Consider the following 24,565-nt stretch of genomic DNA (forward strand, 5'->3'; position numbering starts at 1 on the left):
GTATTTGACTCCTGCTAATCATACATAAATTGTAGATATACAAATCATTGTTCATGACATGGACCAGTTCAGCCAGTATTATGAGTAACCCCGCCCCTGACGACAAGGACTCCGCCTCCTGGTGTAGTCTGGTACTGAACGTTCATCAGCAGGTTCAGATCAACAACATACCGTAAGAGAGGCCGATCACACTGTATCACGTTCTATCTGTTTTAGACGAAAAACCTGAGTGATCTGAACCAACATGCCGGTGAGTGAATATCTTGTGCTACTGTAAATCATTTTATTTTGTTTCATTCTTGAACTTCGTTTGTTGTGGAGAACTTTTGTCAACCCTGCCTCTTTGCGGTTTTAAAGTCAACTCGATTTTTTGTTTTGTTTTTGTGGTTAGAGGTTGCAAATCAAGTGTGTCTGACAGAGAGCTGTTATAAAGTTTGATCAGCTGACATGTGGAGAGTTTACCATGAAATCTGCAGAGCAGTCAGTGTAGCTGTCAGGAAGATGTTTGGACTTGTCTGGACATGTTTGTGCACTTGTTATTCCTTGCAATTCATTCCTCAGACTGTCGGAGGCACCAAAACCAAACAGGGGCCTCGTCATTCAATGAATAAGTGATGAAAATTAGTGAATGAAATTCTTCAATGAAAAATCATATGGGTCTCTCCTCATTGCAGCTGGCCAAGGATCTGATGCACCCCAGCGTCACTGAGGAGAGGAGGCGACACAAGAAGAAGAGGCTGGTGCAGAGTCCGAACTCCTACTTCATGGATGTTAAATGCACAGGTTAGGACCTTAGGTCCCTGCTGCACCACACATCTCATTCCCAGACTGATGTTACAATGTATTTGAGTATCATCCTTTATTTGTATTTCTCTATATTCTCACATTTGGATAATTTGCAGGCTGCTACAGGATCACCACCATCTTCAGCCATTCACAGACAGTGGTACCATGTGCGGGCTGCTCATTAATCCTCACCCAACCACAAGGGGGAAAATGCAGACTCACTCCAGGTGAGGAAAATGTCCCAAACTGCTTTATTTACTCTATATATAAACAAATAAGTCCAGGTCACGGTTTTGTCGATGCTGAGATAATGAAATTGATCTTTTCCGTTTCCCTAGGCTGCGCCTTCAGACGGAAATAGCCTCTTACTGAGCAGACGCACCTGAGCATCCAATGACAGGAAGGATGGGAAAAGGATTCTGAGGCTCAAACTCTATGTTTATGATTTAAATGTGAGAAAAGAAAGAAGAGACATCGCCTCCATCTGTATCTTGATAATGTGGTGTAAAATTAAATTCCCCCTGTGGGGTTGAATGGGGTAGAGTAGGTTAAGGGAACTATATACACATTCCAATGCGCTCATATTGAATTAGGTATATCAGAATGATATAGCCAAGAGATGATGTAGTATTGATTAAAATACTTTTACCAAGATGATCATGTTTCATGTGCTTGTAATCATCAAAAATGAAAAACCAGTTGGAGGACTCCAGATTTCTGTAAAACATTTATTAGACTGACATAAGAGGGGGTGGTGAATGTAATATTTCAAAAGAGCCATAATCAGATGTGAGGCGCTGCTCATGGCCCTGGCACAAGATGAAACCACGACGACCATCACAATCAAAAAATAATAAAACATTTTGAAGAATTAACTGTCTAGTCTTATGTGTGTTCTTTGGTCTTGAGATTTCCCCTGGCATAAAAAAAAAGTGGTGTAAATGAAACAACCCAGTCCCACCCCCCACCCACCCAACGGAAGGAAAAAAATCAAACAATACGACTTACCTACCATTATTCTACTATATACAATAAGTATCCACGGTTGGCAAAACTTAACCAAGCTTCCAGTGGTTTGGGGTTTAGCTCGCTCATGTAATACAACATATTGTAAGTCTAGTTAATATTGGCTACATGATGGCATGTTGTCGGCGATGGTGCAGGAGGCGTCGATGAGCAGGTTGTGCTTGAGGAAAGGTCTTTCATTTCATGGCATTGATTCCCACATCCCATGAATAGAGATGAAGTAAAGCGATGCACTGTAAATACTCTGCATCTTCCAACATGTAAGCTTCAGCATAATCAGGCAAAAATACACAATTTTTACTGAGGACCATGTGTCTTGACTTGTTTTACTTCTGAATGAAACCTTTCCATGAGCCCAGCTGAGATTGACGAGGACACTGCTGAGACAGACGAGTTGATTGGAGCCTCCTCAGGAGTTAGAACATGACCAAAAACTTCATGACTTTAAGTCACCACTGGGTGGCACTTCAGAGCCACACTTGTGCAGACTGAGAGAACCCCCCAGCACCATCTGCGACCTGTGTAATAATAATAATCAGACAGAGGCTTTAATGTATGTGCATATAAAATGGAAAAAATGATGTTTAAGTGGTTGAGTGACCGAATCTGAGGTTTCTTTGGGTGTTTTAATTTGCCAGTTCTTTTCTAAACGAGTGGTCAAAAAATGGTTTTAAAACGACTTCCCATTCCCCCAAAAATTAAAGAAAAAAAGTTGTGCCTTGGAAAAAAAAAAACCTTTAAGGGACAAGCATTAAGTTAATCCCCCTGGTACATGGGGGGGAGGGTAGGGTGGGGGGTAGATTTTACAGCTCGAACTGTGGAATGGAGTCGAACATCATCTAATGGAATGTGACGTGACGATCTCGTCCTCTGCAGTTTCCTCTCTGTGTGTTTATAAGCTGTTCAGTTCCTGCAGGGTCTGGTCCAGGACTTGGTGCATGCCCAGATTCTCCTCTTTGGCTCTTGATAAGTTCTCTGTTGAGGGAAAGAAAAGTGACAAGAGTGAACCTCAGCAAATAATTCTGTTCTCACGAATGCAATGTCATGCTAATTCACAAAATGGGCCTGCCAGAAGGCTTCCCCTGAGGAACCAAACAGAGCACTGTGTAACTAGACAGTTGATATGCATGACTACCTTTGGTAAGTTGTGCCACATGCAAAATATTCAACCACACGCTGTGTCGTCCATGCACAAACTGCAGACTCTTAGTATGGAACCGTATACAGACTTTTTAGAAGACTTGTGTGCAACACTGTGGAGGCATTTACTGTATTAGACGCTAAATTGTTGAAAAATGTATCTATAATATCAGAAACAATCAAAAACACATAAGACTTAAAGGGGTTTTCAAGGGTTAAGGGAGATCGGAAAACTCCATTAATTCACAGCAAAACCAAAGTAATTATCACCAGAAGAGCTCACCTTGTATAACTGATATTCAGATGGACAATGTACAGTCACAACCAATAGTACAACAAGAAACTGCTGGTTGCCTAGTTAGAAAAATAAACTTTGTAGGAAACTGAGGCTATGGGTTAAATATTTCATTATTCTGTGATGCAACAAGCTATATGCTGGTACAGATCATCAAGCACAGAGACATAAGCTGCAAAGTGGTTTTTAATTAGTTCTTTTGCATAGCAAGATGAGCAGAAGGCACATAGCGTCCACAGAGGGAAGACGAGGAGTCCAAACATTCAGAGAAGGTCAGGAAAGAGTGGAAGTGAGAGGCAGAGAGAGGCAGAGCATCTACAGAGAAGTCATGTCATTGAGGGCATGGTCCAGCTCCTCACTAATGGCCTTGTACTTCAGCTTCTGCGCATACAGTTCATCTGGAGGTCAGAGGTCGACAGGAAGTAAGGGCAGGTGTCAAGGACAGCGGCGACACAAGCAAGCCAAAAGCGTGACGAGAACGAGAGACAGAGGGAGGCAGAAAAAAGCAGAGGGAAGGAAGGAGGAGACAAAAAATAGGTCAGGCTTACTTTTTTAAAGATGCAGAAATTTGCTTGGAAGAAAGAACGATGCATCGCTAACTACGTCAGTTCTCGTGCTACGTGAGCTTTGACCATTTTAAACCACTCTGATTGTCACATAAAACCGCTCCAATAACTCTATAAACTCAGCTGCCTGACCACTAAAAAGTGACCACTCTCTACAACATGGCCGACACGAAGCTGCGGTCCTTTGGAAACAAGGACCTGTTATTAGCTTGTCTTAGGTAAAGAGTTTCCATACATTTGGCAGGAAAGCTTTTCCTTTCCACAAAAAATGTTCTGCTGTAATTGGACATTCCTTCCTGGATCTGTCCAACTGAACTATACAATTGTGCATGTTATTCAAGTCTTACCCACAGGAAACTGTTAAACCATCTACTGGTGATTCATCAACAGACATTTCCTAAAGCACTGACACTGAATGTAATCTTGTGACCAGACGACTGTGTATTTTGGTTCTAAGTGGAGCAAACCCCGCAACTTTACGTTCTATATAATCCAAGCTGCACCGGTCTCATACCTTCCAGGTCATCGATGGACTTTTCCAGTTTGGCCACTGTCCTCTCTGCAAACTCTGCACGGGTTTCAGCCTGACGGAAACACAGACACAATGTCACAGGGTGTGCGACAATGACCCTCTCTACAAACAATATCTTACTTAGTCTGCAGTGAAAGGTGTTTATCATGTACATTATATCTCTACTTGTTTAACTTTTCATATGTTCTCTTGTCTACCTCATTTGCTGCTGTAATTGAGAAGTGAAATTCCCTGGCGTGGAATCGATGTGGTTTATCACATTTTAGTTTTGAATGCATGCTCATAATTAACCCAATAAAATAAAGCTGGGGTTGATATGAGTTGATAATTTTCTGTTTTAAAAGTTTCATACAGTGTAGGACAATCGGAAGTGACAATGACATGCAGCAAATGTCATTAGATTCGGCGGAAAGTCCATTAACTAGATTTTAAAGTCCTTAAGAACCTTAATTTATGTGGGACATTGCTCATTTGTCTATAAAAAGTATACAGTGCACGCTCAGACACTGTGTACCACTGCCACTGGAGGGAGCCGTCTTTTGGAAATATTCTCTGCTGTGGAATCACTAAGATCTCACCTCCTTCAGTTTGTCAGTGAGAACTTTGATCTCCTCCTCATACTTGTCTTCCTTTTCTGAGTACTGTTGATAGAGAGAGAGAGACACGCAGACAAATAATATAATTAGAAAACAGATATTGAAAGAACGCATGCCCACACTTGCTCGCAGCCATCACACATTACAATTAGTCCATGAGCTGTAAAACCACTCCCTGTAAGGAGTGACTTGTAAAAAAAAAAAAAGGGAGGGAGCTGCACAAAAGAACAGAGGTGTTGGCCGGGCCTGACAACAGGTTGAGCTATGATGTCAGCCTTGGCAGGCCAGACTGAACAAAGCGAGGGCTCGTATCGCTCAGGGAGCGCGGTCATGTGGTAAGCCTGGCATGCTGTCGTGCCGCCTGTCTGCGCCCAGGGAGGAAACACAGCGAACAGGAAGAATGTGCTGCAGGTCTCTGCTGGCTGACAAACGAGGGCTGATCTCTTGATACATTTAGATTCTCGACTCTAAATAAGCTGAGGACGAAAAAATTTAGTTTGTATGTAAGGGGTCGGTAGATATAATACTAAAATGAGTTTAGAACAATGCCCTGGTGAGGTTGTGTCCCCCCCCCCCCCACACTCACTCAAATTACTACCAACCGAGCCACAAAAACAGCCCAAATAACAGGTTGCAAGGACGTGGAGATTAGTGTGTGCCTGCTGTTCGTTAAATACGGCGGTATAAATTTAGGTTGTTTGTGAAAGAGAGCTGCAGTGTGAGTAAACTTTGTCTTAATAGTAGCTATTCTGATAAAAATAATATGTTTTTACAACTGAAGCATACGTTTGGCCATAGGTTTGTCAAAGTCAGTGAATGCATCTTAACTTGGTAAACGAGTGTTTTTTTCTTTCCCAATTTGTGGGGTATATACAGTAGCTTTGACATGAAGCCATGCTTATCTTTAACATTACTGATAAAAACAAAATGTCTTCCTATGTTGAAAAACTCCAGGAGGGTAGAGAATAGAAATATTAATCCTAAATGTAACAAATATACTTGGTTTATTATGAAGTTCAGTCTCACCTTCTCAGACTGGGCTTCTAAGGATTTCAGGTTGTTGGTCACATTTTTCAGCTCCTCCTCCAGGTCACTGGCTTTACTGTGGAGATAATCATAGACACATGTTTGGTTTTAATGGAAAAGGAATGGGAGGTGAGGGCAAGTGCTACCTATGTGCGTAGTTCCATTTGAGAAGTCAGTGGGTTTACCATTCTGAGAGCTCGGCCCTCTCCTCGGCTCTCTCCAGCTCTCCCTCCAGGATCACCAGCTTACGAGCCACCTGGGGTGAAGAACATAAAAAAACGTAAAGCTAGGGTTGGAATTCCTGGACATGCTAGCAGCAGAGCAAGCAACACTTTGAAAAACTCAAGCATTGCATCCAACCCCCTCCCATCGACCCGCTCGCCCCCAAAACACATAAACGTGTTGAGACTCGCTCACTTTCTTCTGGCTTCGTGACTAGGGTCATGCGGAGGGAGAGCAGGGGTCAGGGTGCATGCAGGTAGGCAGGTCAGTTAGTGACAGACAGGTAAGCTGACCAATAATTTCGTTCAATCCCAATCAAATGATAGGTTGTGTTTATTACAGTCCTGCAAGATCCACAGATTCCGTATATAGTTTTTCAGACAGCTTTCTTTATTGATGGCCATTGAAGGACAGGAAGAGGATTTCAACAAATAAGAGAAACCGATTATCAACCCTTATTTTAAGGGGCTGAAGGCACAAAGTAGTAGTGGAAGTCATCCCGTGTTGATAATGTCAGTGTTGTTCTTAACAGGCTCCATCTCACCTCCTCATATTTGCGGTCAGCCTCCTCTGCAATGTGTTTGGCCTCCTTCAGCTGCATCTCCTGAATCTCCATCTTCTCCTCGTCCTTACTCGCTCGGTTCTCGATCACCTTCATCCCTCTGAGAGGACAGGACACAGTGAAGGTCAGGTATGAATGACTCCAAATGTACTGAGCGTAGAAATTAATCTTCAGATGATTTATTTTGTGAAAGCCAAGGTGTAGCAACAAATGAGGTAAAACTTAATCTCACATTATTGCATGTTAAAAGTTTCAATGCACCCAGCAGGAAATGAAATGCAGGTGTCTAAAGGGATATCAGGGAGAATTTCTGTTCTGACCTCTCGCTCTCGTCGGCAGCCTTCTCGGCCTCCTCCAGCTTCTGCAGTGCTGTGGCCAGTCTCTCCTGGGCTCGGTCTAACTCCTCCTCCACCAGCTGGATCCTACGGTTCAGGCCTGCTACATCTCCCTCCGCCTGGGGGGGGGGGTCAGAGAAGAGAGGACTTTAGTCATTTGTTCAGCTTTAAATCATCCAAACTGGTCTTCCCATCCCCCTGTTCCCACCCATAAAATAGGGAAGAGAGGGAAAAGGCACGAAGAGGGCAATTGGGGGACATAGACCACAGCCTAATCTATAATAAAATATTAGGCTGAAAAGAAGAAATATGAAGAAAAGAAGGGACAGCCATGTTTTACATGTTTGCACAGCAGCAACTATTAAACTCTTGCTTTCTTTGCTTTATGGCTGATGAGGTCTCTGCAGGAGCAAGCTGGTGAGTCAGAGTTTTTTCTCGAGATCAGGGGAATCTGCAAAGTCTGAATTTCCTGGATCACTGCCACCAGCAGTCAGGAGCATCTCCTTGATGCCGTGCAGCAGACTCATCGAAATGACATGAACAAAACGTATCATCACAAATCCTTGGTCGTTACAAAGAGTCACTGCGTAACCGGACTTTTATTAACTCAACCACTTCCACTTGTAAATGTCATAAATCAATTACAATTTAGATGCACTCAATTCAACTCCTCCCTAAATAACTCAGCTTTTTGTATAATGAAGACTTTTCCCAAGTGTGCTGATATTATATAGAAAAATAATGAAATAAAAGCTATAAAAAAACATGACTCAGATTTTAAAATAGATTGAAGAACAGTAATTCAAATATTTTTTCCATTGTGTCATCACAACAGTGCATATTCTTATGGAAACCACGCAGCTAAAGAAAAGAGGCAGCTCAAGAAGCAACATTCAATTTAATGTTAAAATACCCAAATGTAACCACGGTAACTACAGATAAATATTTAGCATGATCACTCAGTTCTCTGTCATAAAGCACAGTATCATTCTCTTATCACACCTGAATGGACATAGAGGTTTGACCGCAAGTGAAATAAATACTTTCAACTCCATCATTCTGAGAACGTAAGATACTGTAATCGATTGTTCTTGCTCTATGGGGTTACTCATGTTTCACAAATCAATATTTGACTCTAGCTAATGAATAATATGTGAAATAGACCCAGCGAGAGGATCTCCTTTAGGAGCAGCTTCTACCATTAAATAATCAGTCTCTGGAGCTGAGTCACGCTGGAGAGCGTAAACCTGTTTAATATCTGAAGATCGTCGGATTTGAATGAAACGCTTACTTAAAACTCAATTTCCAGGGATTGTGAATGCAGAACTGGGGCAAGAAGGGGGGGTCGAACGGGCTTCTTCTCATCTGCACTCGGTAAACAAAGGCACAGAGAGGAAAAAGAAAGCAAACAGACAACTACACAGGCATTTCCTCTCTGCTGGTCAGGGAGTTCTTCCAACCACCACCTCCTAGGGAGCCGCATTCAAGCTGAAATCCAGCCCAGTTCACTTTTCAACGTTACCTCACAGAAACTTTCCCCTGTTAAAATCTGAAGTTTACAACCAGGGAGCACTACATAGCTGCACTTTTGAACTGTTGTAATACTGGACCATTCATTCAAACCCACGTTTACAGCCCGTGCCTGAAACCGAGCGGCTGAGACTTTATTCTGTGCACTGCCGCCAGGCAGTACATACTAGGTCAGTGACTCATTAGCTAGTCATTCGGTGCAGAAGTCAGATCAAAAGTCAAAGGGTCTGCCATTGAGTTTACAGGTGCTTGAGTCATTCTGCTGCACATCTGTGCCGATAAAGTCTGAAAGCAAAGGACTGGCATCGAAGAAGGGAAGGTTTGCTGCACAGAGAAGCAAGTGACAGAGAGCTCTGAAACCAAAGTGGAAAACAGTTAAGTCTGTCTGTGCCGAGAATAAAATAGACCTCCATACACTCCTCTCTTCCATTCTGTCATACACTCAATACTTCAGGAAATGAACATAAGGTTTCCTGCTTGTCGGCTGCTGGCACCCGCTTCTTTAATTTTTCACATTTTCTCCATGTCGTCTAGAACTGCTGACTGGCCACTCACTCTTTCCACATCTCCTTTTTTTTCTCTCTCTGTGTCTCTCCCTCTTTTAGCTCTGTTTCTTCCTCTCCCAGGTCCTGCCCAGCTGCACCCACCGCTGCCATGGGGCTGCCTCCGATACGAGCATTGACGTGTCTTAAAACAACCTGAACTCGACAAGAGGAAAACCTAAACCAACGCAGAATGAATGAAAAGTCGTAAATCGGTCAAAACACCTTGAAATCTCATCAGCGATGTCCCTTTGCATGGGTCCATTTCTGTCCAAACCACATCTGGCCGGGGAGAAATGTTGGATAGAGTTAAACCGGAGCCTGGAATAACAGATAGCGTTACTTCCTGAGACCTGAGAGAAGAATACAGGCTGCCTACAAACAAACACGCCATTCATTCAGCTTTAGGTCAGCTACACTGGCAGCTCAGATGCTGTAATGCATTTCCAGACACACACACAAACAACACACACAAACACACACACACTGCAAACATGCAAACAGAAACTTTCATTCTGTCAGTGTCTGCCACACACAATAAAATTGCCAGCGAGCGACCTGTTAGTTTCCTGCCCAGTAAAAAGCTTGTTGTTAACCAACACACAAACACAAACTCTGAGCTCATAGCACTATGGCGGTAGTATATCTACGCACACAATCTTAAGTGTGCAACCTGATTTATCTGGCATCAGATTTTCACAATCACATGTCGGGGAGGAGGGTCCCCTTATAGACAGAGACAGCCTTGTGTTAAGTTTTAAAAAACCTGGGTGCATACAGTACATAGTCTCATGTCTCTCTATCACTCAGCCATGACCAGAGAAGACAATTGTTTTTGCTGTGGATTCTGACGGCGATGTTTGAAATACTTAACCCTTTGCGGCTTTAGAAAATGATTTAAGTGACATGACGCGTAGCTGATGGTATCACAAGCTTTTTGAAAAGTTTTCAGAGCTGCTGCACAAGTTATTCACTGTAATCCCCAGGTAAAGGTCTCAGGGAATGAGAGATTACTCTGAAAAATGACTGACATCACTGTAAATGGGGATTCTCAAAAAAGGTGACAGGAAGTTAGCAACCCGACATCCTTTCACATCCTCCCTTTGATTGTTCTTTCTCTCAGAGCCGGTGTTCTCTCTCTCTCTCTCTCTTTCTCTCTCTCTCTGGCCGTGCCCCTTCCTTTAGCACCCACTTTGCATTCCCGCGCTGCCACCGCCTTATATGGTAAAACAAACTATGGAGAAGGTTTGTGGAGGAGTATCGTGAAGATTGTGGCTGCGAGCTGGACAAAAACACACAAACACTGTGTGCTCTGTTATCAAGCTACTTTAATGTGTAACACCAGCGCTTTCTAAGAGGTGAATGGTATTTTCAGGGTGTTGATGCCCACTTAACTGTTCCCCTGGACCAGTTGATGCCTTGCTAAAGGGCCTTTGGCCACATTGGCAGCCACATTCCTAAAGGATGAGGTTCTTAAATGCTTTGTTTCCAAGAGTTAGATAACAGAATTTCCTTTTCTCTCTTTACTGTACAGTAAAAATGACACTACTGCCAGGAGATAGTTAGCTTACCTTAGCACAAAGACTCAAATCCAAGGGAAACTGCTAGCCTGGCTCAGTCCAAAGGTAACAACATCTGCCTGGCAGCAACGTAGAGTATAGACTATAAAGATGAACAACATGACTGCTGGTTGGCTTGAGGGCACAAGTCCCACCTTCTCCATGTTAACAGAAGGCACATGGCCCAAACTAAAAAGTAAAGTCAAATATATTTGCTGTCATTTTAGGTAGTTCTTATCACACTGCTAACACACTGCTTGTTTAGGTGGTACGTTTGGTTTTAATTAGTAATTTGCAGGGATGACAAGTCATGATTGACAGGTCTGACTGATTGGTCGAGGACCTGTACCTTCAGGTCCTCGGTACCACAGCTCCTTCCCCAGATCACTACTAAACAGATTCTGGCTACAACTTTATTTTTAGTTTCATTTCTGGATAGTGGGAGGAAGTGGAGATGCATAATTCATCTTTAAATACAGTCTATGAGCAGCACGTTTATGGCTCACTAAAAAAACCCACAGACTTAATCTGTGTAAAAACGTTAAGGTTTAACCAAGTCTGATTGTCACTGAAGCTCGCAAAATCACCACGTCATTTTTATGCTTTTTTTATGAATACAATTTAGAACATAAACAGTGTTAATGAGTGTTGGATGTGCTGATTGGCTAAATTTAGCTATTTAGACACCAACATTCCAGGCTACCTTTTGTTCCTGGCCTTATGCTAACCTAAGCTAACTGGCTGCTGGCTGTAGTTTCATATTTATTGTTAAGCCAATCTTAACCCATCCCTTGTGTAGTTCTCAGCAAGAAAGCAAAAAAAATAACGTCCCAAAAATGTAAACTGTTCCTTTTACAGTCAATGCTGTTTGGCCGTTTCCAGCTGCATCATTAAGTGACATAAATTACAATATGTTAGAACGCAGGACTCTAATGTGCTATTTGTGGTTGACTAATGTTCATTCACCTCCACATAGTGGGCAGTCTACATTCCATTGAGGATACAATTCTACTGGGAATGACTTAATAAATACCTCTGTGTATTACATGCATTAGAGACAGGATCAAGGACGAGTGAAAGAGGAATCCAATTACTGGCTAATTCTGGGGCAGTGGGCTAATAAGCAGCACAATGCTGTTGAGGTTTCAGGGTAAGTTATTCCTGACACCGCCACACGCTACACTAAATGTGAACATGTGTTATCGTTATCATCCCAAAGAGATGTGGCATGCAAAAACAGATGCATACAGGGCGAGCGCAGTCTGTCATGAGGTACAGACGATGAAGAAGACCAAGAAAAACCTCAAGAAAAACATAACAATGAGTTTCTTTGTGCCATTTTTACTACAGTGTGTTTTCTGATTTCCACACATATTGTGGGCTGGTTTGAGGCTAAGTGTCAAAACCTGACAAGGAGTTGACTCCAACCCATTTGTAAAATGACAAATGACAGTATCTGCACTCTTAACAAAGAGGTGAGGAGTTCTTCCAATAAAAGTTTACACTCCTTTCAGGGAAGATGAATTCCACTTCAACTCTGCAGCAGTAGCACTGTCATGCTAACACATGTAAGGATCCTGCTTTTACAAAAACATCCCTGAACATTTAGCATCTGACAGAATCTTTGAAATGGTTCAAACACCAATTTCCAATCTGTAAATGTTAATCTTAATGACATTTCAGCAAACTCGCTAGGAAGGATTCTACAGAAATATTCTACTAACCGCAACCTTGGCCTGCATAATCAGCTTAGCCACAAAGCCAGTTACAGGGGAGTGTTCCCCAGAATGCCAACCACTGCCAAAAAGTATCAACATGTGGCAGTTATATTTGGAAAGTTGAGCTACTCACAGGGAGAAAGTCCAAAGAAAACAGTGACACCAGGAAGTAATTCTTTCCACTGAAACTGTCGGACTGTTGGATCAGAAAACTTTGTGGCCCACTGAGCAGCGAATGGATGATAGCTTCAGTCGATTTTGACAAACTGGTGAGTGGCTCTCCTTAGGATGTTCATGATTTATGTTTTACTTTCAGCAATGTACTCTATGTTGGAAAGAAAATGTCATTAAGGTGCTGTAGATGCAGATGAAAAGACAGCAGATGCTTTTTACAGAGAAACTGGCAGTTTTGACATTAGAAGGTATTTTTTTTTTTTTTATTAAACTTTTACTTAAGTTGTTTAACACTAACTGGAACCACCATTAAGCACACATAATAAGTCCGGCTCACGCTTATCTTCCTGTTGATCAAGGCCAGAGCTCAGGGACAGGAAGTGTTGGGAGTAGAAGCACAGGAAGTGCTGGACTCAAGTCGGCAGACGACATCCTGGGAGGGACGGCCTTCCCAGAGCAAATACTTCAGTGGAGCCCCACTTCCCTTTTAAATGCGGTTTTAAATGTGGGTCATTATACCACAAACTGTATCACTGCATGCAATGTGGTACACACTACATGTCACAATGGCAACCAGAATGTTTTCTGGTGACAACATGAACACAACATAAAAACCTCAGAGGTAGGCAACAGATACTTGTGTTGATGATCATTTGACATTCATTGTTATTTCAATCTTTTAAAATCGTTTAAACACACACACACAACCAGCCAATCAGGTTCATCTGTGCTGCTCACTGAGTCCTCAAGAGTTTTCAATGAAGCACGAAAGATCTTTGGTCCGACTCTCGACACTGGACCCCCAACAGCAAACAACTGTAACGACTGTGAACACCGTGAAAACTGAACAGCTTGTTGAGGGTAAAAGCCGTAAATATAACTCATCTAATCAGCTCCAATGAGCGTTTCAAGACAAAGTCATGTCTCTTAACCTCACAGACCCTAAAAGCATTACTGAGCAGTTGAGTAACGTCTCGAGGCAACAAAACCACTTTATAAATAACACAAAAGCAATTACTTTTAGTTTTTAGTGAGAGATGTGGCTGAGTGTTGTTGTTATTTGCCTGTTGCCTTCACATTTTCAAAGCATGATTCACTACCTTGACACACTCAGCAAGATTCCTGTTTTGATCTCCCCGTGATGCTCTGAAAGAGTTTTTGTGCCAAAGGAATAACTGCAGGTTGTCCTAATTATTCACATGTGGCACCACACCAGCACCGCCACACAAATGCAGCGCTCTGTTTCACTGTGAGCGCACACGCAGCGAAATCTGTGACAGCTGGAACTGCTTTGACACATCATAGCTAACTAGGATGTAATGGAAGAAATAAATGCGATATTTCCACTCGGCAGATAAATATAATTTCAAGCCTCAATATAGAGCATTAATAATCAGTTAGCACACGTTTAATACATTTACAACACACTATAATGTTGTGGTACGCAGATACAAGTTTCTTAAATGCCTAATAATATAGTTGTCAATGAATTAAACTTCTCATGTGAAGCATCTATAACTGTACATTGTATATACAGAGTTAACAATGGCAGTGGCAAGCCTTTCTTATATTAGAGTATAGTTTATATTCTGGTTATAAATGATGAATGAGGGCATTTAAGGGAAAGAGTTAAAGTTTGTGCTTTGACAACTCTTGTATGATGTGTCATGTTTCTCAAATTGTGGAGATATAGCTTTAGGACTAGTTACTTAAAAGGATACTGCACTCATGTCTTCACATTTAAAAATGACAGGAAGTGAAACATTAACCTCATTTACCCCATGAAATAAAACGAGGAGTATGACTTACTTGCACATTTACTATCTCTACTTTAATGCTCTGGATTCTACAGGTCATACAGGGATAATTCACTGAAGACATTTACAGAGAGTAGTAGAAGAAGAACAGACGTCCATCGACCAATCACAATATTCCATTATTTTACGTTAAAGTCACTGTACTTGATATGTTCCAAGATAGTTTTTAACTCAAAGGTTATGAAAAAGAGTTGTTTTAAAATAATGATTATGAATGCTACCAGTGTAAATGTACAAGTTAATTATCCACAAGCTGAGCGAATGCCTACTGTCAAATTAAAAAAGTGGCATGTTACCTAATAGTTAGTCTGTAACAAAGGGGTTATTCCCCCAGCCTTCCTCCTCCTTTCATCATCCATGCTGCCATATCTTTACAGCCACACCTTCCCCTCCCACTCTCCTTCAATCTCTCCACTTGTCCTGTCATTAACCAGCTCCTATGCAAAAGGATATGGCATCGTGCGCCATAAAGCAACATGTGAAACAAGTCAGGACTCTTATCTATCTGTGCAGCTCAGCATTTGTCTGTTGCCTCCACCTTCTCTGTGTAAAGCTGTAAAACTCTGAATGTAGGTAGAGTCAAGAGACAGGCAGGTGACCGAGCTGGGCCAATTCACAGTAAGAGACAGTCGAGTCAATTTCAACACATGCCTGCCTGCCTATAGAATGAGGAAATCCCCAACCCTTGTGAAGTTAAGCGGTGAATATTTACAGGCCTATTTGTGCAACTGCGGTTGATACTGAAATATAAACGTATAAAAGGGCTGCGACTATTGACCATTCATTCATTACTGATAATTGCACTAATCAACAGTTTGGCCTTACGTGTCAGGAAATAGCCAAAAATGTTAATCACAGGTTCCCAGAGCCCTAAGAGACATCTTCATTAAAAACAAAACACAACTATATTCAGCTTCCACTCAGGCTGGGCAATAAAACAAAACCATTTCAATTCAATTAAGTCTATCTCAGGAGCGAAAATCAGTCTTTAAACTTAAAAGAGATAATAATTTGACATACTGTGATAATGATGACTAAATCCTGAAATAATTTTTGTTGTGATAATATTTTCTATGGAAGACTGAGTAAACTGAAAAGAAAGCTCTGACCAGTGTTATTTGGTTTTGAATAAATGTAAGCACTTAACCTCTCCCTTTAATATCTGATTCGATTCAGTCACTCAGCTCTAGATGAAAATGAAACTTTATATATATTTTTTTCTTTGATTCCCTAATAACAGAGTAGACTACTTTCTAACTCTGCGGCCATTCTCCTCCTCTCCTCTGTGGATGGCATGGCAGTGGTTCAGCTGGCACACAGCCACCCTGCTGAAGTGCCACTGGGATTAACACTGACTCCAAACACGATCACATCCATCTGAACGTTGGCAGCAGAGCAGCATCACAACACAAACAACGATTAATAGCCTAATTGGCATTAATAGGAATTGATTTGCTGAGTCTTAATCGGTCAATTGAATTAGGCACAGAATGTCTACGTGGTCCACATTATTCACTGTAGTTCCACGGAGGCCTGTAGATCAGGCCGCACTGCGCATGCGCACGGACCTGCAGGAATCCAAACTTTTTTTTCTCTTTTTTTCATTAGAGACCAACGCCTTTGCATTGTGGCATAATCACGCCCGCGAATGAATCAATAACACGAGTCCAAGGGACTGGGAAGTGGATGAGAAGAAGGGAGCGAAAGTAGGAGAGACTATGAGAGAAGGGTGGTGAAAGAGGAGAGAACGACTTAAAAGAGAGAAAGATTTGTCTCACTTTCTCTCGGACCTCCCGTTCACTGTCCAGCTCTCTCTGTAGGACTTGCGCCCGGTCCTCCGCCTCGTCGGCCTGCTGCTGCAAACACTGGATCTTCCTCTTCACCGCATCCAGAGAGGTCACACCTGCCATTCTTCACTCTTTACGCACTGAACTTAAGACTACACGTAGAAAAATAACCACGCAAACAGTTTAGACTACTTCAAAGTTGTGCAAAAGCTAGAACACGTAAACTGCTGCTCCCTGATTATTCGGTCTATGCGGAATGTTGCGGTAACGCCTGTGATCGTCGGCTTTGAAGATCGAAAAAGATCAACAAAACAAAATATATATAGCGATCTCCGTCCGGGGCCAAAGTCTTTGGAATGTGAAGGATTCGTTCAAGTGCACCAAAGGTTATATAACCAGGAAGTGCGGGTGTCCAGGTGAGGTCCAAAAGTTTCTCCTGATCTGACGGAATGTAAAGTTCATGAGCAGAAAGTTGAAAGTTGTCCTCGGGAATGTGGCAGTTTTGGTCCGGACGCCTGGAGTTTGAGGAGGAGGATTGGGGAAGGCAGCGCGGAGAGGAAAGCAGAGAGAGAGCGCCAGACTGAGACACGGAGGAGGAGGAGGAGGAGAGAGATGACTGGCACTATGAGGTCAGAGAGGGCGGGGCCTGTGTGTGCGTGTGTATCTGTACAGTGTGTGTATCTGTAGTGTGTGCGTGTACTTGTACTTACATTTTTGTGAGGACAATTTTAGAAGAAGGACATATTGGAAAAGTTAGGATATTTTGGACATTACGGTCTTCTCTTTTTCAATAGGCTGTTTAGGAGTCAAGATTTGCTTTTAGGGTTAGGGCGAATTCATCATTCATAAAATGTAAGTCAATAGCTCTACATCCACATACCACTTAATAACCAAATCATATCTCTGACTTCCAGTCTCAGTCTCTCAGGTGGGATCCAGACTGAGTCGTCCAAATTTGTGATTTCAGTGGTTTGGATTTTGGTCCAATCTCTGACTTCTGTTCCCTGTATTTCCAGTGAAGTTCTAGCTCAGCTTTTAGATGAAAGACTTCCGACTTGAAGCTTAGTCTTGAAGCGGTTGAGATCTGGATTAACGTTACGTCTTTTAGTACCGGACCAAGACGGCTAGGTTTAGGCATCTAGTGGCTAGGACGCTCGGTTGGTGAAGGCATTATGACCCAGACGAGCGATTTTAGTGGGTAGAACAAAAGAGGGCTTTTAACTTCTGACCTCTAGGTTATTTGTTTCAGACCGAGGTGGTTAAGCTTAGGCATTATGGTCAAGTGGTTTGGGTAAGGGCCAGGGGTTAGGGTGGGGTATATTGTTGTGGTGGCTGAGATGAGGATATGCATTTTGCCAATGAGTGTCCTCACTAAGATAGAAGTACAAAAATGTGTGTGTATGTGTGTGTGTGTGAGTGTGTGTGTGTCTGTGTGTGTGTGTGTGTGGAAAAGCTGATCCCTGTGACTGATGTGATCACCACTACAAGACTTTCAAGAGAAAAAAGAACAGCCAGGATGATTTACTTTCAGTTAGTGTAAAGGCGCAGGGCCCATAGTTTAGATGTCACACTCAAACTTCAACAACTTCCAACTTGATTTAACCATTAAATTTACCTTTGCCGTCTTCAAACTCTAAAGTTGCCACCCTGCACGCCAGCTGTACAGGACTGTCAAAGGGGGGTGAAAAATAAATGTCCCTTGTGTTGCTTTTTTGATATATATATTTTTTTTGTTACACGTTACAGACATGTCTTTCTTTGTGACAAAAAACTTAAATGAGACAATGGTATCATTGAGCGTCACCTCCTGGTTAAACTGCAGAAGCCTCACAGACCCCCTATGTGACAATAGGGGATATGATATGATAATAGTGAACGGTACAAAAAGGAAAGTTTGAGATTCAGTTGCATGGGCTTAAATGTACCTATAAGTATATATACTTAAAGTATGTAAAATAGTTGAAAGACTTTACGGTATAGAAATAGCAAAGTTAGGAACTGTTGTACTACATAGTTTGTGTATGCATTCTAAATTCATTTATAAGTTCAATCTTTAAATCTGCAATATCATCATACATCATTCTGTTTGAGGAACTGTTTGTCTTGAGGGCAGAGATCAGCAAACATCATCTATCATCTGCCTGCTCGTAGATTATGTCCATTGTGTGGGTGTAATTCAGGTTTATGCTCCATCTTCCATGTTTCTCTGCCACGAGCCCTCCCTGTGTTTACCCTCACCCTTTCCCATTCACTCCATCGGCCTGAGAGCAAACATGCCGCATGCAAGGATGGCGGTTGGCTGAGCAGGGGCCGACAGATCTCAGATCAGCTCGGCTCAGTTCAGCTCAAATTCAGTCCAGCTGGTCAGCGCGAAGAAGAAAACCTCTCACAAATCAGTCTCCTCTGCTGATTGGGTCTCTCTGTCTGATTTGCCCCCTTGCACCGGAAAAGCTGGAAGCATTGATTTCATTAGACACAGGATTGTGGGGCTTTCTGTTTGCCTTAGCTGCATTCCTCACATACCAGAGCCCCCCCTCCTGCCTGTTCTCTGCTTTCTCTGCCCGGCTGGCCACCACAGTCCAGCTCTCCCCTCAAACAGTAACTGTTGCTTTGGGGAATGTTGTTATAGACACCAGCATGGTGACACCTATATGCTGTCTCTTAATATTGGGACCCAAAGACAGACACTTTGTTTTAAACGGGCAGTGAACTGGGCTAACCTAAATGTGAATCGACTGCTTGCTTGTCGGGGTCTTTGGCTCACTGGTCTGCTTTCCCAGCCCCCTCCAGGTTTCCAGTCTGGTCATGCTCCCTCTGTGTGAATTCAGATGTGTAATCACTTGACTGCTGCCTCTAATACAGTGACATGTGGAGGGGAATTCACGGAAGCGGAGTCGAAAGGCTTCCCGGGCTGAACACTTCAAAATCAGGGGGCTTCACTTTACCAGTGTTGTTGTGAAAATCTATTCTGACCTGAGCATTGGTCCTGATTCTGCTCACTCAGGATGGCAAGCTACAACTGGTCCGTCTCAAACCATAACTTCCAACAAGCCCTCTCAGTATACCAGGGGCCCACTTGACCCACTTTGCATGAGGCTTCTCAGAAGTATTCTCAGAGTTTATTTAATCACAGCGTGAGGATAATCCAGCGTGTCTCGGCCTTCGACTCTGTGTCTGTGTGTCAGACACTTCCCCTCTCTTTGTGTGTAAGAAAACACGGCATTTCCAAGGGATATCCTCTGCCAGACTCAAACAATACCACATCTCGGTGGAAGCTCCGAGAGGTTTTCTTGTATATTATCTTTTTTATGCTTCTTTCTCTGCTCATGGTTTGTTTAGTAATCTAATTTGAACAGGATTACTAGCTGTTGCTACTAAAGTAAAATTTCACTGCTAAACTGGCATAAATAACAAATTCCCCCAAAAATTACTTTTCTTTAATCTAACCCTCTTCTCTCACACACACTGTTTTACAAATACACACACGACTAATCACACACGCCTGTGCACACATGTGAAACTGCCTCAGAAATAGCCCCTGACAGACATAGCTCTGTGGTTTGTGGTGCTGCCAACAACCTAAAATATTATCCTTTTCCCCAGATGGCAGCTGATTAGCCACAGAAGAACTGGATTTTTGAATGTTCTACCACACAACGGATATTTGTCCACACACAAACGCACAAATAGTCTTACAAAACTCGAGTTTAGTTTTGATCATATGAAGAGGACACAGTCATCCCACCATGAGTTTTTCCCATACCTTATTTATACTTCTCAGAAGTAATCAGATCATTTACTATAAAGAAAATAAATCAATACTACAGTGTAGAAGAATCCTGTTATAAGTACAAGTCCTGATTTTTGAGTTAAACTAAAGATGTACTCTGCAAATTTAAAACTCAAACGCAATAAAGTGTGTTTTCAGGCCTTTAGATGTGTAAGTCATGTGTGACTCAACGCAGAGCTCTGCTAACATCTTATTCACTTTCGGTTGAGTCTCTGAGGACTACAAGTTTAAAAATACAAAGAATATGATCGTGTGGAGATAGAAGGAAGTCAGCGTACCTGACCTGTTGAAAGGGATGGATGCTACATTATCTGCTATTATCAACACACCTTTACCTCCAAGTGAACTATCATCAGTCAAGTTGCATTGTGGGTATTGTAGCCACCAGGTTTTGACAAGCGAGAAGAATGCCTAGAATAAGACAAATGATACCCATTGTTCTGCAGCGTCGGTTTTCATCCTTCTTTTCTAAAACAAACTGTCAGTTGTGAATGGGACAGTGTTGAAGGAGTGTAATGCCAAATCAATGAAAAGTACAAAGTATTGCAAACTAAATATACGTTAAGTATAAATACTACTTTCTTCTATCCATAAAAACCTTAATGTAGTAAGACCAGTGTAGCAAACAATGGAAATGCTACACTACCTCAAAATAGAACCAAAGCAGAAGAGAATTTGGGTAAATGCAGTTTCAACACTTGGCACCAGTCAAAACAACACTTCCTCATTTTGGTCATGCTGTTGTCGTTAGAGCTTGAGTACAAGTCTATACAAATTGTGGGAAGTGTGACTTTGTGTACTTACATATAAATAAATAATGTTCATGATTCCTTAGGACTGACCTGTGACAGAACTATAAGGTAAAAGGAAAATGCATGAAAACAGTATATTTTTTGTTTTTCTGTTAACCCTTGACTGCTCAACTGTTTGCTGGTATGAAGGGCCTAAGTTTGTGTGTGTGTTTACATGTGTGTGTGCGGGTGTGTGTGCTGCATGTTGGCGGGTGAGGGGGCTACAGTTTATCCATGTGTTCATCTTTCAGGAGTGGCTGCACAGGAATGTGAGGGTCTCTGAAGTGAAGTGCTCCAAACGGTTCACAATGGATGATCAAAGTAAACTGGCAGCTGACACTGCCTCAGCAACTGTCCAGCTGTGGAATAACGGGGCCTGGGTTCTCAGAAGTGCTACAATAATATGTGTTTGTGTGTTTGTTTAAGTGTGTGTGTGTGTGTGTCAGATCAGGAGACAGCAAGTAATCAAAAATAGTGAGTCCCGAGTCCTTTTGCTAATGAGTCAGGAGGATAACAGCGTCATTGTTTTGTGACTGGTTGCTTCATTTCATATTTGTCAGGCAAGTGAATTGAAACTCAGTTGACCCCTCCCCCTGTGTGTGACCATCTGCACAGGACAAGTGTGTGACCCCCTCACTCACGTCTGCCGCTGTCTTCTCAGACAGCTCCAGTTTCTCCTGAGCGTCTTTCAGGCCCTCAGAGAATTTGTCCAGTTCATCCTCTGTCTGCTTCATCTTCTTCTGGAGGTCCAGCAGCTCCTCCTCCATCTACAACACAAAACACCGTCAGTCCACACTGCTACACAAAAGGCTTGTTCTATTCTGTGCACTGTTTTGATAATTATAAGCTACAAAGCAACTTGATAGATCAGGTCTTTCTTGTTATTGTGTGAGTCGTGTGTTTGCAGTGTGTGGTTAAATAATGGTTGAGGCCGATTGAACGTTGGTAAAGCCACGGTGTTTAAATTCAGGTGTCTGATAAAGTAGCTGTGGCTGATTTGAGAGTCTAATTTGTATTTATGATGTTTGGGGACATTTTAATGGTAATAGTTTACTATCAGTCTCTCATGACAAGAAGGTCTGCTATGTAGAGACTAATCCTCTCTCTCTCTCTCTCTCTCTCTCTCACACACACACATACAGGCTCAGAGGGTAAAGTGCCCCCCCCCCCCAGCCCCCCTAATCAGTGTCCCCCCTTTGAGCCCATGAGGTACTTCTGATAATCCCACTGAACTCCACACTGTCATTCTCTCCTGGTGTCTAAAAATACAGCTGTTATCAGTGAGAACACACAGACGCCTGGAACCATTGGCCCAATGGGTGTGTTTGTATGTACGTCTAATCTCCCATTTGTGTGGCTACATTTGTGTCTCCATTTGCATGCTTATTATGTGTGTGTGTGTGTGTGTGTATGTTGTCTCCTGTGTGTTGGATAGATCTGTCTAATAGACTTTATGACAGATGTCCGCTGAGACGGAGGCTCCATTAACTCTCTTTAAACGGCTCCTGGAGGGACGGAGTGACGTCTCCACTTATTCCTCCCCAAAGACCCACTCCGGATCCTGGGTGGTCTCATCACCTGAGCCGGTGTGGGGGTGTGATGATTTCTCCCTGAGCCTCACTGTAAACAGATTTAAGTTCGACCTATTGTCCCCAAATTCAGCACCTGTTGATGCGTATCAGTGTTTGCTGTCTGTGCTGTGTGTTGTAGCGATCAACCATATTGATCAGAATGTAGGCTTGGACTTGCTCTTCCTACTTGAGTATGTTTAAGCTCTAGTTGAACAAATAAAATGTATCCTCCGAGTTTCTCCTGACCTTTTAAGGAGTGACGTGTGTTTCTCATACAGTCACTGACATTTGCCAAAGTCTCCATCCAGACTCTCAGCCATGGCAAAGGAACTTTAAATATTTTCTATCTGAGACACAGCTCAAGTCAAACTAGATTAGCTGTGAGGAATGTAGCATAAATAAATGAGAAGTGTTTACGGACCGTTTCCATAAAGGTATGTTTGGTATGGTATCACTGTTGTGATTAGCCTAAGAGCTGGATTAAGAGAGCACCTTAAAAGGAAAAGCAGACAGACGTATATACAACAGCTCTGCATATTTCTTGTACATGGAGAATTCTTTATTTCACAATAGTTTTCCAAGTTATCGTGAAACCTTTCAGCAGGAGGTTTGTTTGCTTAGTATCTTATGCATACATTTAAGATATTATTTGACTTTCGGCTCATTCTTGCCTGATCTCGATTAGATTTCACTTATAATTGCCCAACCACTGACCTGATCTGATCTATCTCCATTTCTGATCTGCTTTTCTCACCCCCCCACCTGTTTGCATTTATCCTCTGCCGCCTTCTTGTCCGTCTCAGCCTGCTCCGCTCGGTCGATGGCGTTCTCCTTGTCCAGTTTCAGCATCTGCATCTTCTTCTTGATGGCCTCCATGGTGACGGCTGGGGTGTGTGTTCCTCTCTGAGATGATTAAGCTCAAGTCCCGTCTTGTCTGGATGTGCTGGCGAGATGCAGGAGGTTCAGCACCGACGAGAGCTGGAGCCCAACAAAGCTGCACAGAAGGGGAGAGGGATAGAGGGAGAAACAGAAAGGGAGAGACGGAGGGAAGGAGATAGTTGAGCCCTATATGGGTAGTTATTTAAACTGCAACAGAACCTGCCTCCAGTCTCTGATCACCTCCTCCTCCCATGTTCTCACCCTCCCTCCTACCATCCATCCTTTCTCTCCATCCCTTTACTCACCACTCTGCTCCACACTGACTCCCTGACTATCACTCCACCTTATCAAGCCCACCGTCCAAGTCCTCTCTGAGGAATGGTCCTGGCTGCTGCACGCAGCTCGCTCACCGATCGCCTTATTTGGGTCTCTGTGATTTCACTCAGAAGAGCGCAGGGTCCCGCTTCCACATTTAACCTCTTGTCAGTGGATAAAGAGTCCTGCATGCACACAGCGTCTAACACCTGAGAGAGAGAAGAGAGAGAGAGAGAGAGAGAGAGAGAGATCCAAAGTGAATGGATGAGAGAGTATGAGAAGGAGTTCCCACGGCATCAAATATTAGCATTAAACTTGAAGGTGTTTGTCTATGCAGGAATCGGATCAGGGGGAAGATCCAGGAATTCTTCATCACCGTCTTTAACATTTGCAGGATCTCCATAAGTATGTGCAATTTCCTTTAACTTGATTGAACTGAATGGAGGCTGTTGGGCCTCGTTGGAGCTATGAAATAAAACACAAACCAGCTAAAATACAAAAAGCAAGAAAACTAAGATGAGTAAGGATTCAATTAGAACCATTATCTTAGAAAATAATTTGATTCTCTCCAACGTAATACACACTGCTGTGATGGTACCTGTGTGCCATCATCACTCAGCTGTTTGGGTTATGTGGCTCTGCATAATTCACACAGCTCCTGAATGGTTGTTTCGAGTAAGATGAAAACATGTGTACAAGTTTGTGGGAAGGTAAGAAGCACCATGTGAAATTGGAGCTGTGAGTTCCCTGCACCTGATATTTGAGTTTGGTGAAAACAGATGGATAATCAGAGTTTATGTGAACAATGGAGGCCTCTGTTCCCTGACGCTCATGGAGAGAGAGGGATAGAAAGACAGAAGGCCCTGGAGAGGATCCCTCGATATTAAAGTATGCACCCCAATGACAAAAACTAAAATCGACACACATTTATTTAATTGACACGCATCGACTGTTTCTTGATATTTACCTTTGTAACATGTGTGAGTGTTGAGATCAAATAGTTTCC

The 24,565-nt window shown here is 42.6% G+C and overlaps 2 protein-coding genes across 5 annotated transcripts; one reads left to right on the top strand and one right to left on the bottom strand.

Moving 5' to 3' along the window:
• Nucleotides 1–92: 92 nt before the first annotated feature.
• Nucleotides 93–1,661, top strand: LOC133960266 (small ribosomal subunit protein eS27-like). Its single transcript, XM_062394763.1, has 4 exons — nucleotides 93–250; nucleotides 675–783; nucleotides 903–1,013; nucleotides 1,125–1,661. Exons 1-4 carry the CDS (start codon nucleotides 245–247, stop codon nucleotides 1,145–1,147), a joined length of 249 nt encoding a protein of 82 aa, XP_062250747.1. The 5' UTR covers nucleotides 93–244; the 3' UTR covers nucleotides 1,148–1,661.
• tpm4a (tropomyosin 4a) lies at nucleotides 1,501–23,386 on the bottom strand. Of its 4 annotated transcripts, none has more exons than XM_062394760.1 (9): nucleotides 23,128–23,386; nucleotides 21,436–21,561; nucleotides 7,072–7,205; nucleotides 6,734–6,851; nucleotides 6,153–6,223; nucleotides 5,968–6,043; nucleotides 4,924–4,986; nucleotides 4,328–4,397; nucleotides 1,501–2,787 (listed from the first exon to the last, which is right to left on the bottom strand). In XM_062394760.1, exons 1-9 carry the CDS (start codon nucleotides 23,239–23,241, stop codon nucleotides 2,705–2,707), a joined length of 855 nt encoding a protein of 284 aa, XP_062250744.1. In that variant the 5' UTR covers nucleotides 23,242–23,386; the 3' UTR covers nucleotides 1,501–2,704. The 4 variants fall into 4 exon arrangements, with proteins under 4 accessions (XP_062250744.1, XP_062250746.1, XP_062250743.1 ...); XM_062394759.1 differs by lacking the exon at nucleotides 1,501–2,787 and adding an exon at nucleotides 3,416–3,645 and having other exon boundaries at nucleotides 23,128–23,384; XM_062394762.1 differs by lacking the exons at nucleotides 21,436–21,561; nucleotides 23,128–23,386 and adding an exon at nucleotides 16,205–16,761.
• Nucleotides 23,387–24,565: the final 1,179 nt, after the last annotated feature.

The sequence above is a fragment of the Platichthys flesus genome, chromosome 9, assembly GCF_949316205.1.
Source record: "Platichthys flesus chromosome 9, fPlaFle2.1, whole genome shotgun sequence".
In the NCBI taxonomy this organism is placed as follows: Eukaryota; Metazoa; Chordata; class Actinopteri; order Pleuronectiformes; family Pleuronectidae; genus Platichthys; species Platichthys flesus.

Bases quoted from the DNA above. Each gene is read 5' to 3' on its own strand.
- LOC133960266 (XM_062394763.1), top strand. The intron at 784-902 runs GTTAGGACCTTA...GATAATTTGCAG, and splicing joins CATGGATGTTAAATGCACAG to GCTGCTACAGGATCACCACC. The intron at 1,014-1,124 runs GTGAGGAAAATG...CCGTTTCCCTAG, and splicing joins AAAATGCAGACTCACTCCAG to GCTGCGCCTTCAGACGGAAA.
- tpm4a (XM_062394760.1), bottom strand. From the start codon at position 23,241: ATGGAGGCCATCAAGAAGAAGATGCAGATGCTGAAACTGGACAAGGAG. The intron at 6,224-6,733 runs GTGAGATGGAGC...TCTTCACCCCAG, and splicing joins CTGACCGCAAATATGAGGAG to GTGGCTCGTAAGCTGGTGAT. The intron at 4,398-4,923 runs GTGAGATCTTAG...TGTTTCCGTCAG, and splicing joins TCACTGACAAACTGAAGGAG to GCTGAAACCCGTGCAGAGTT.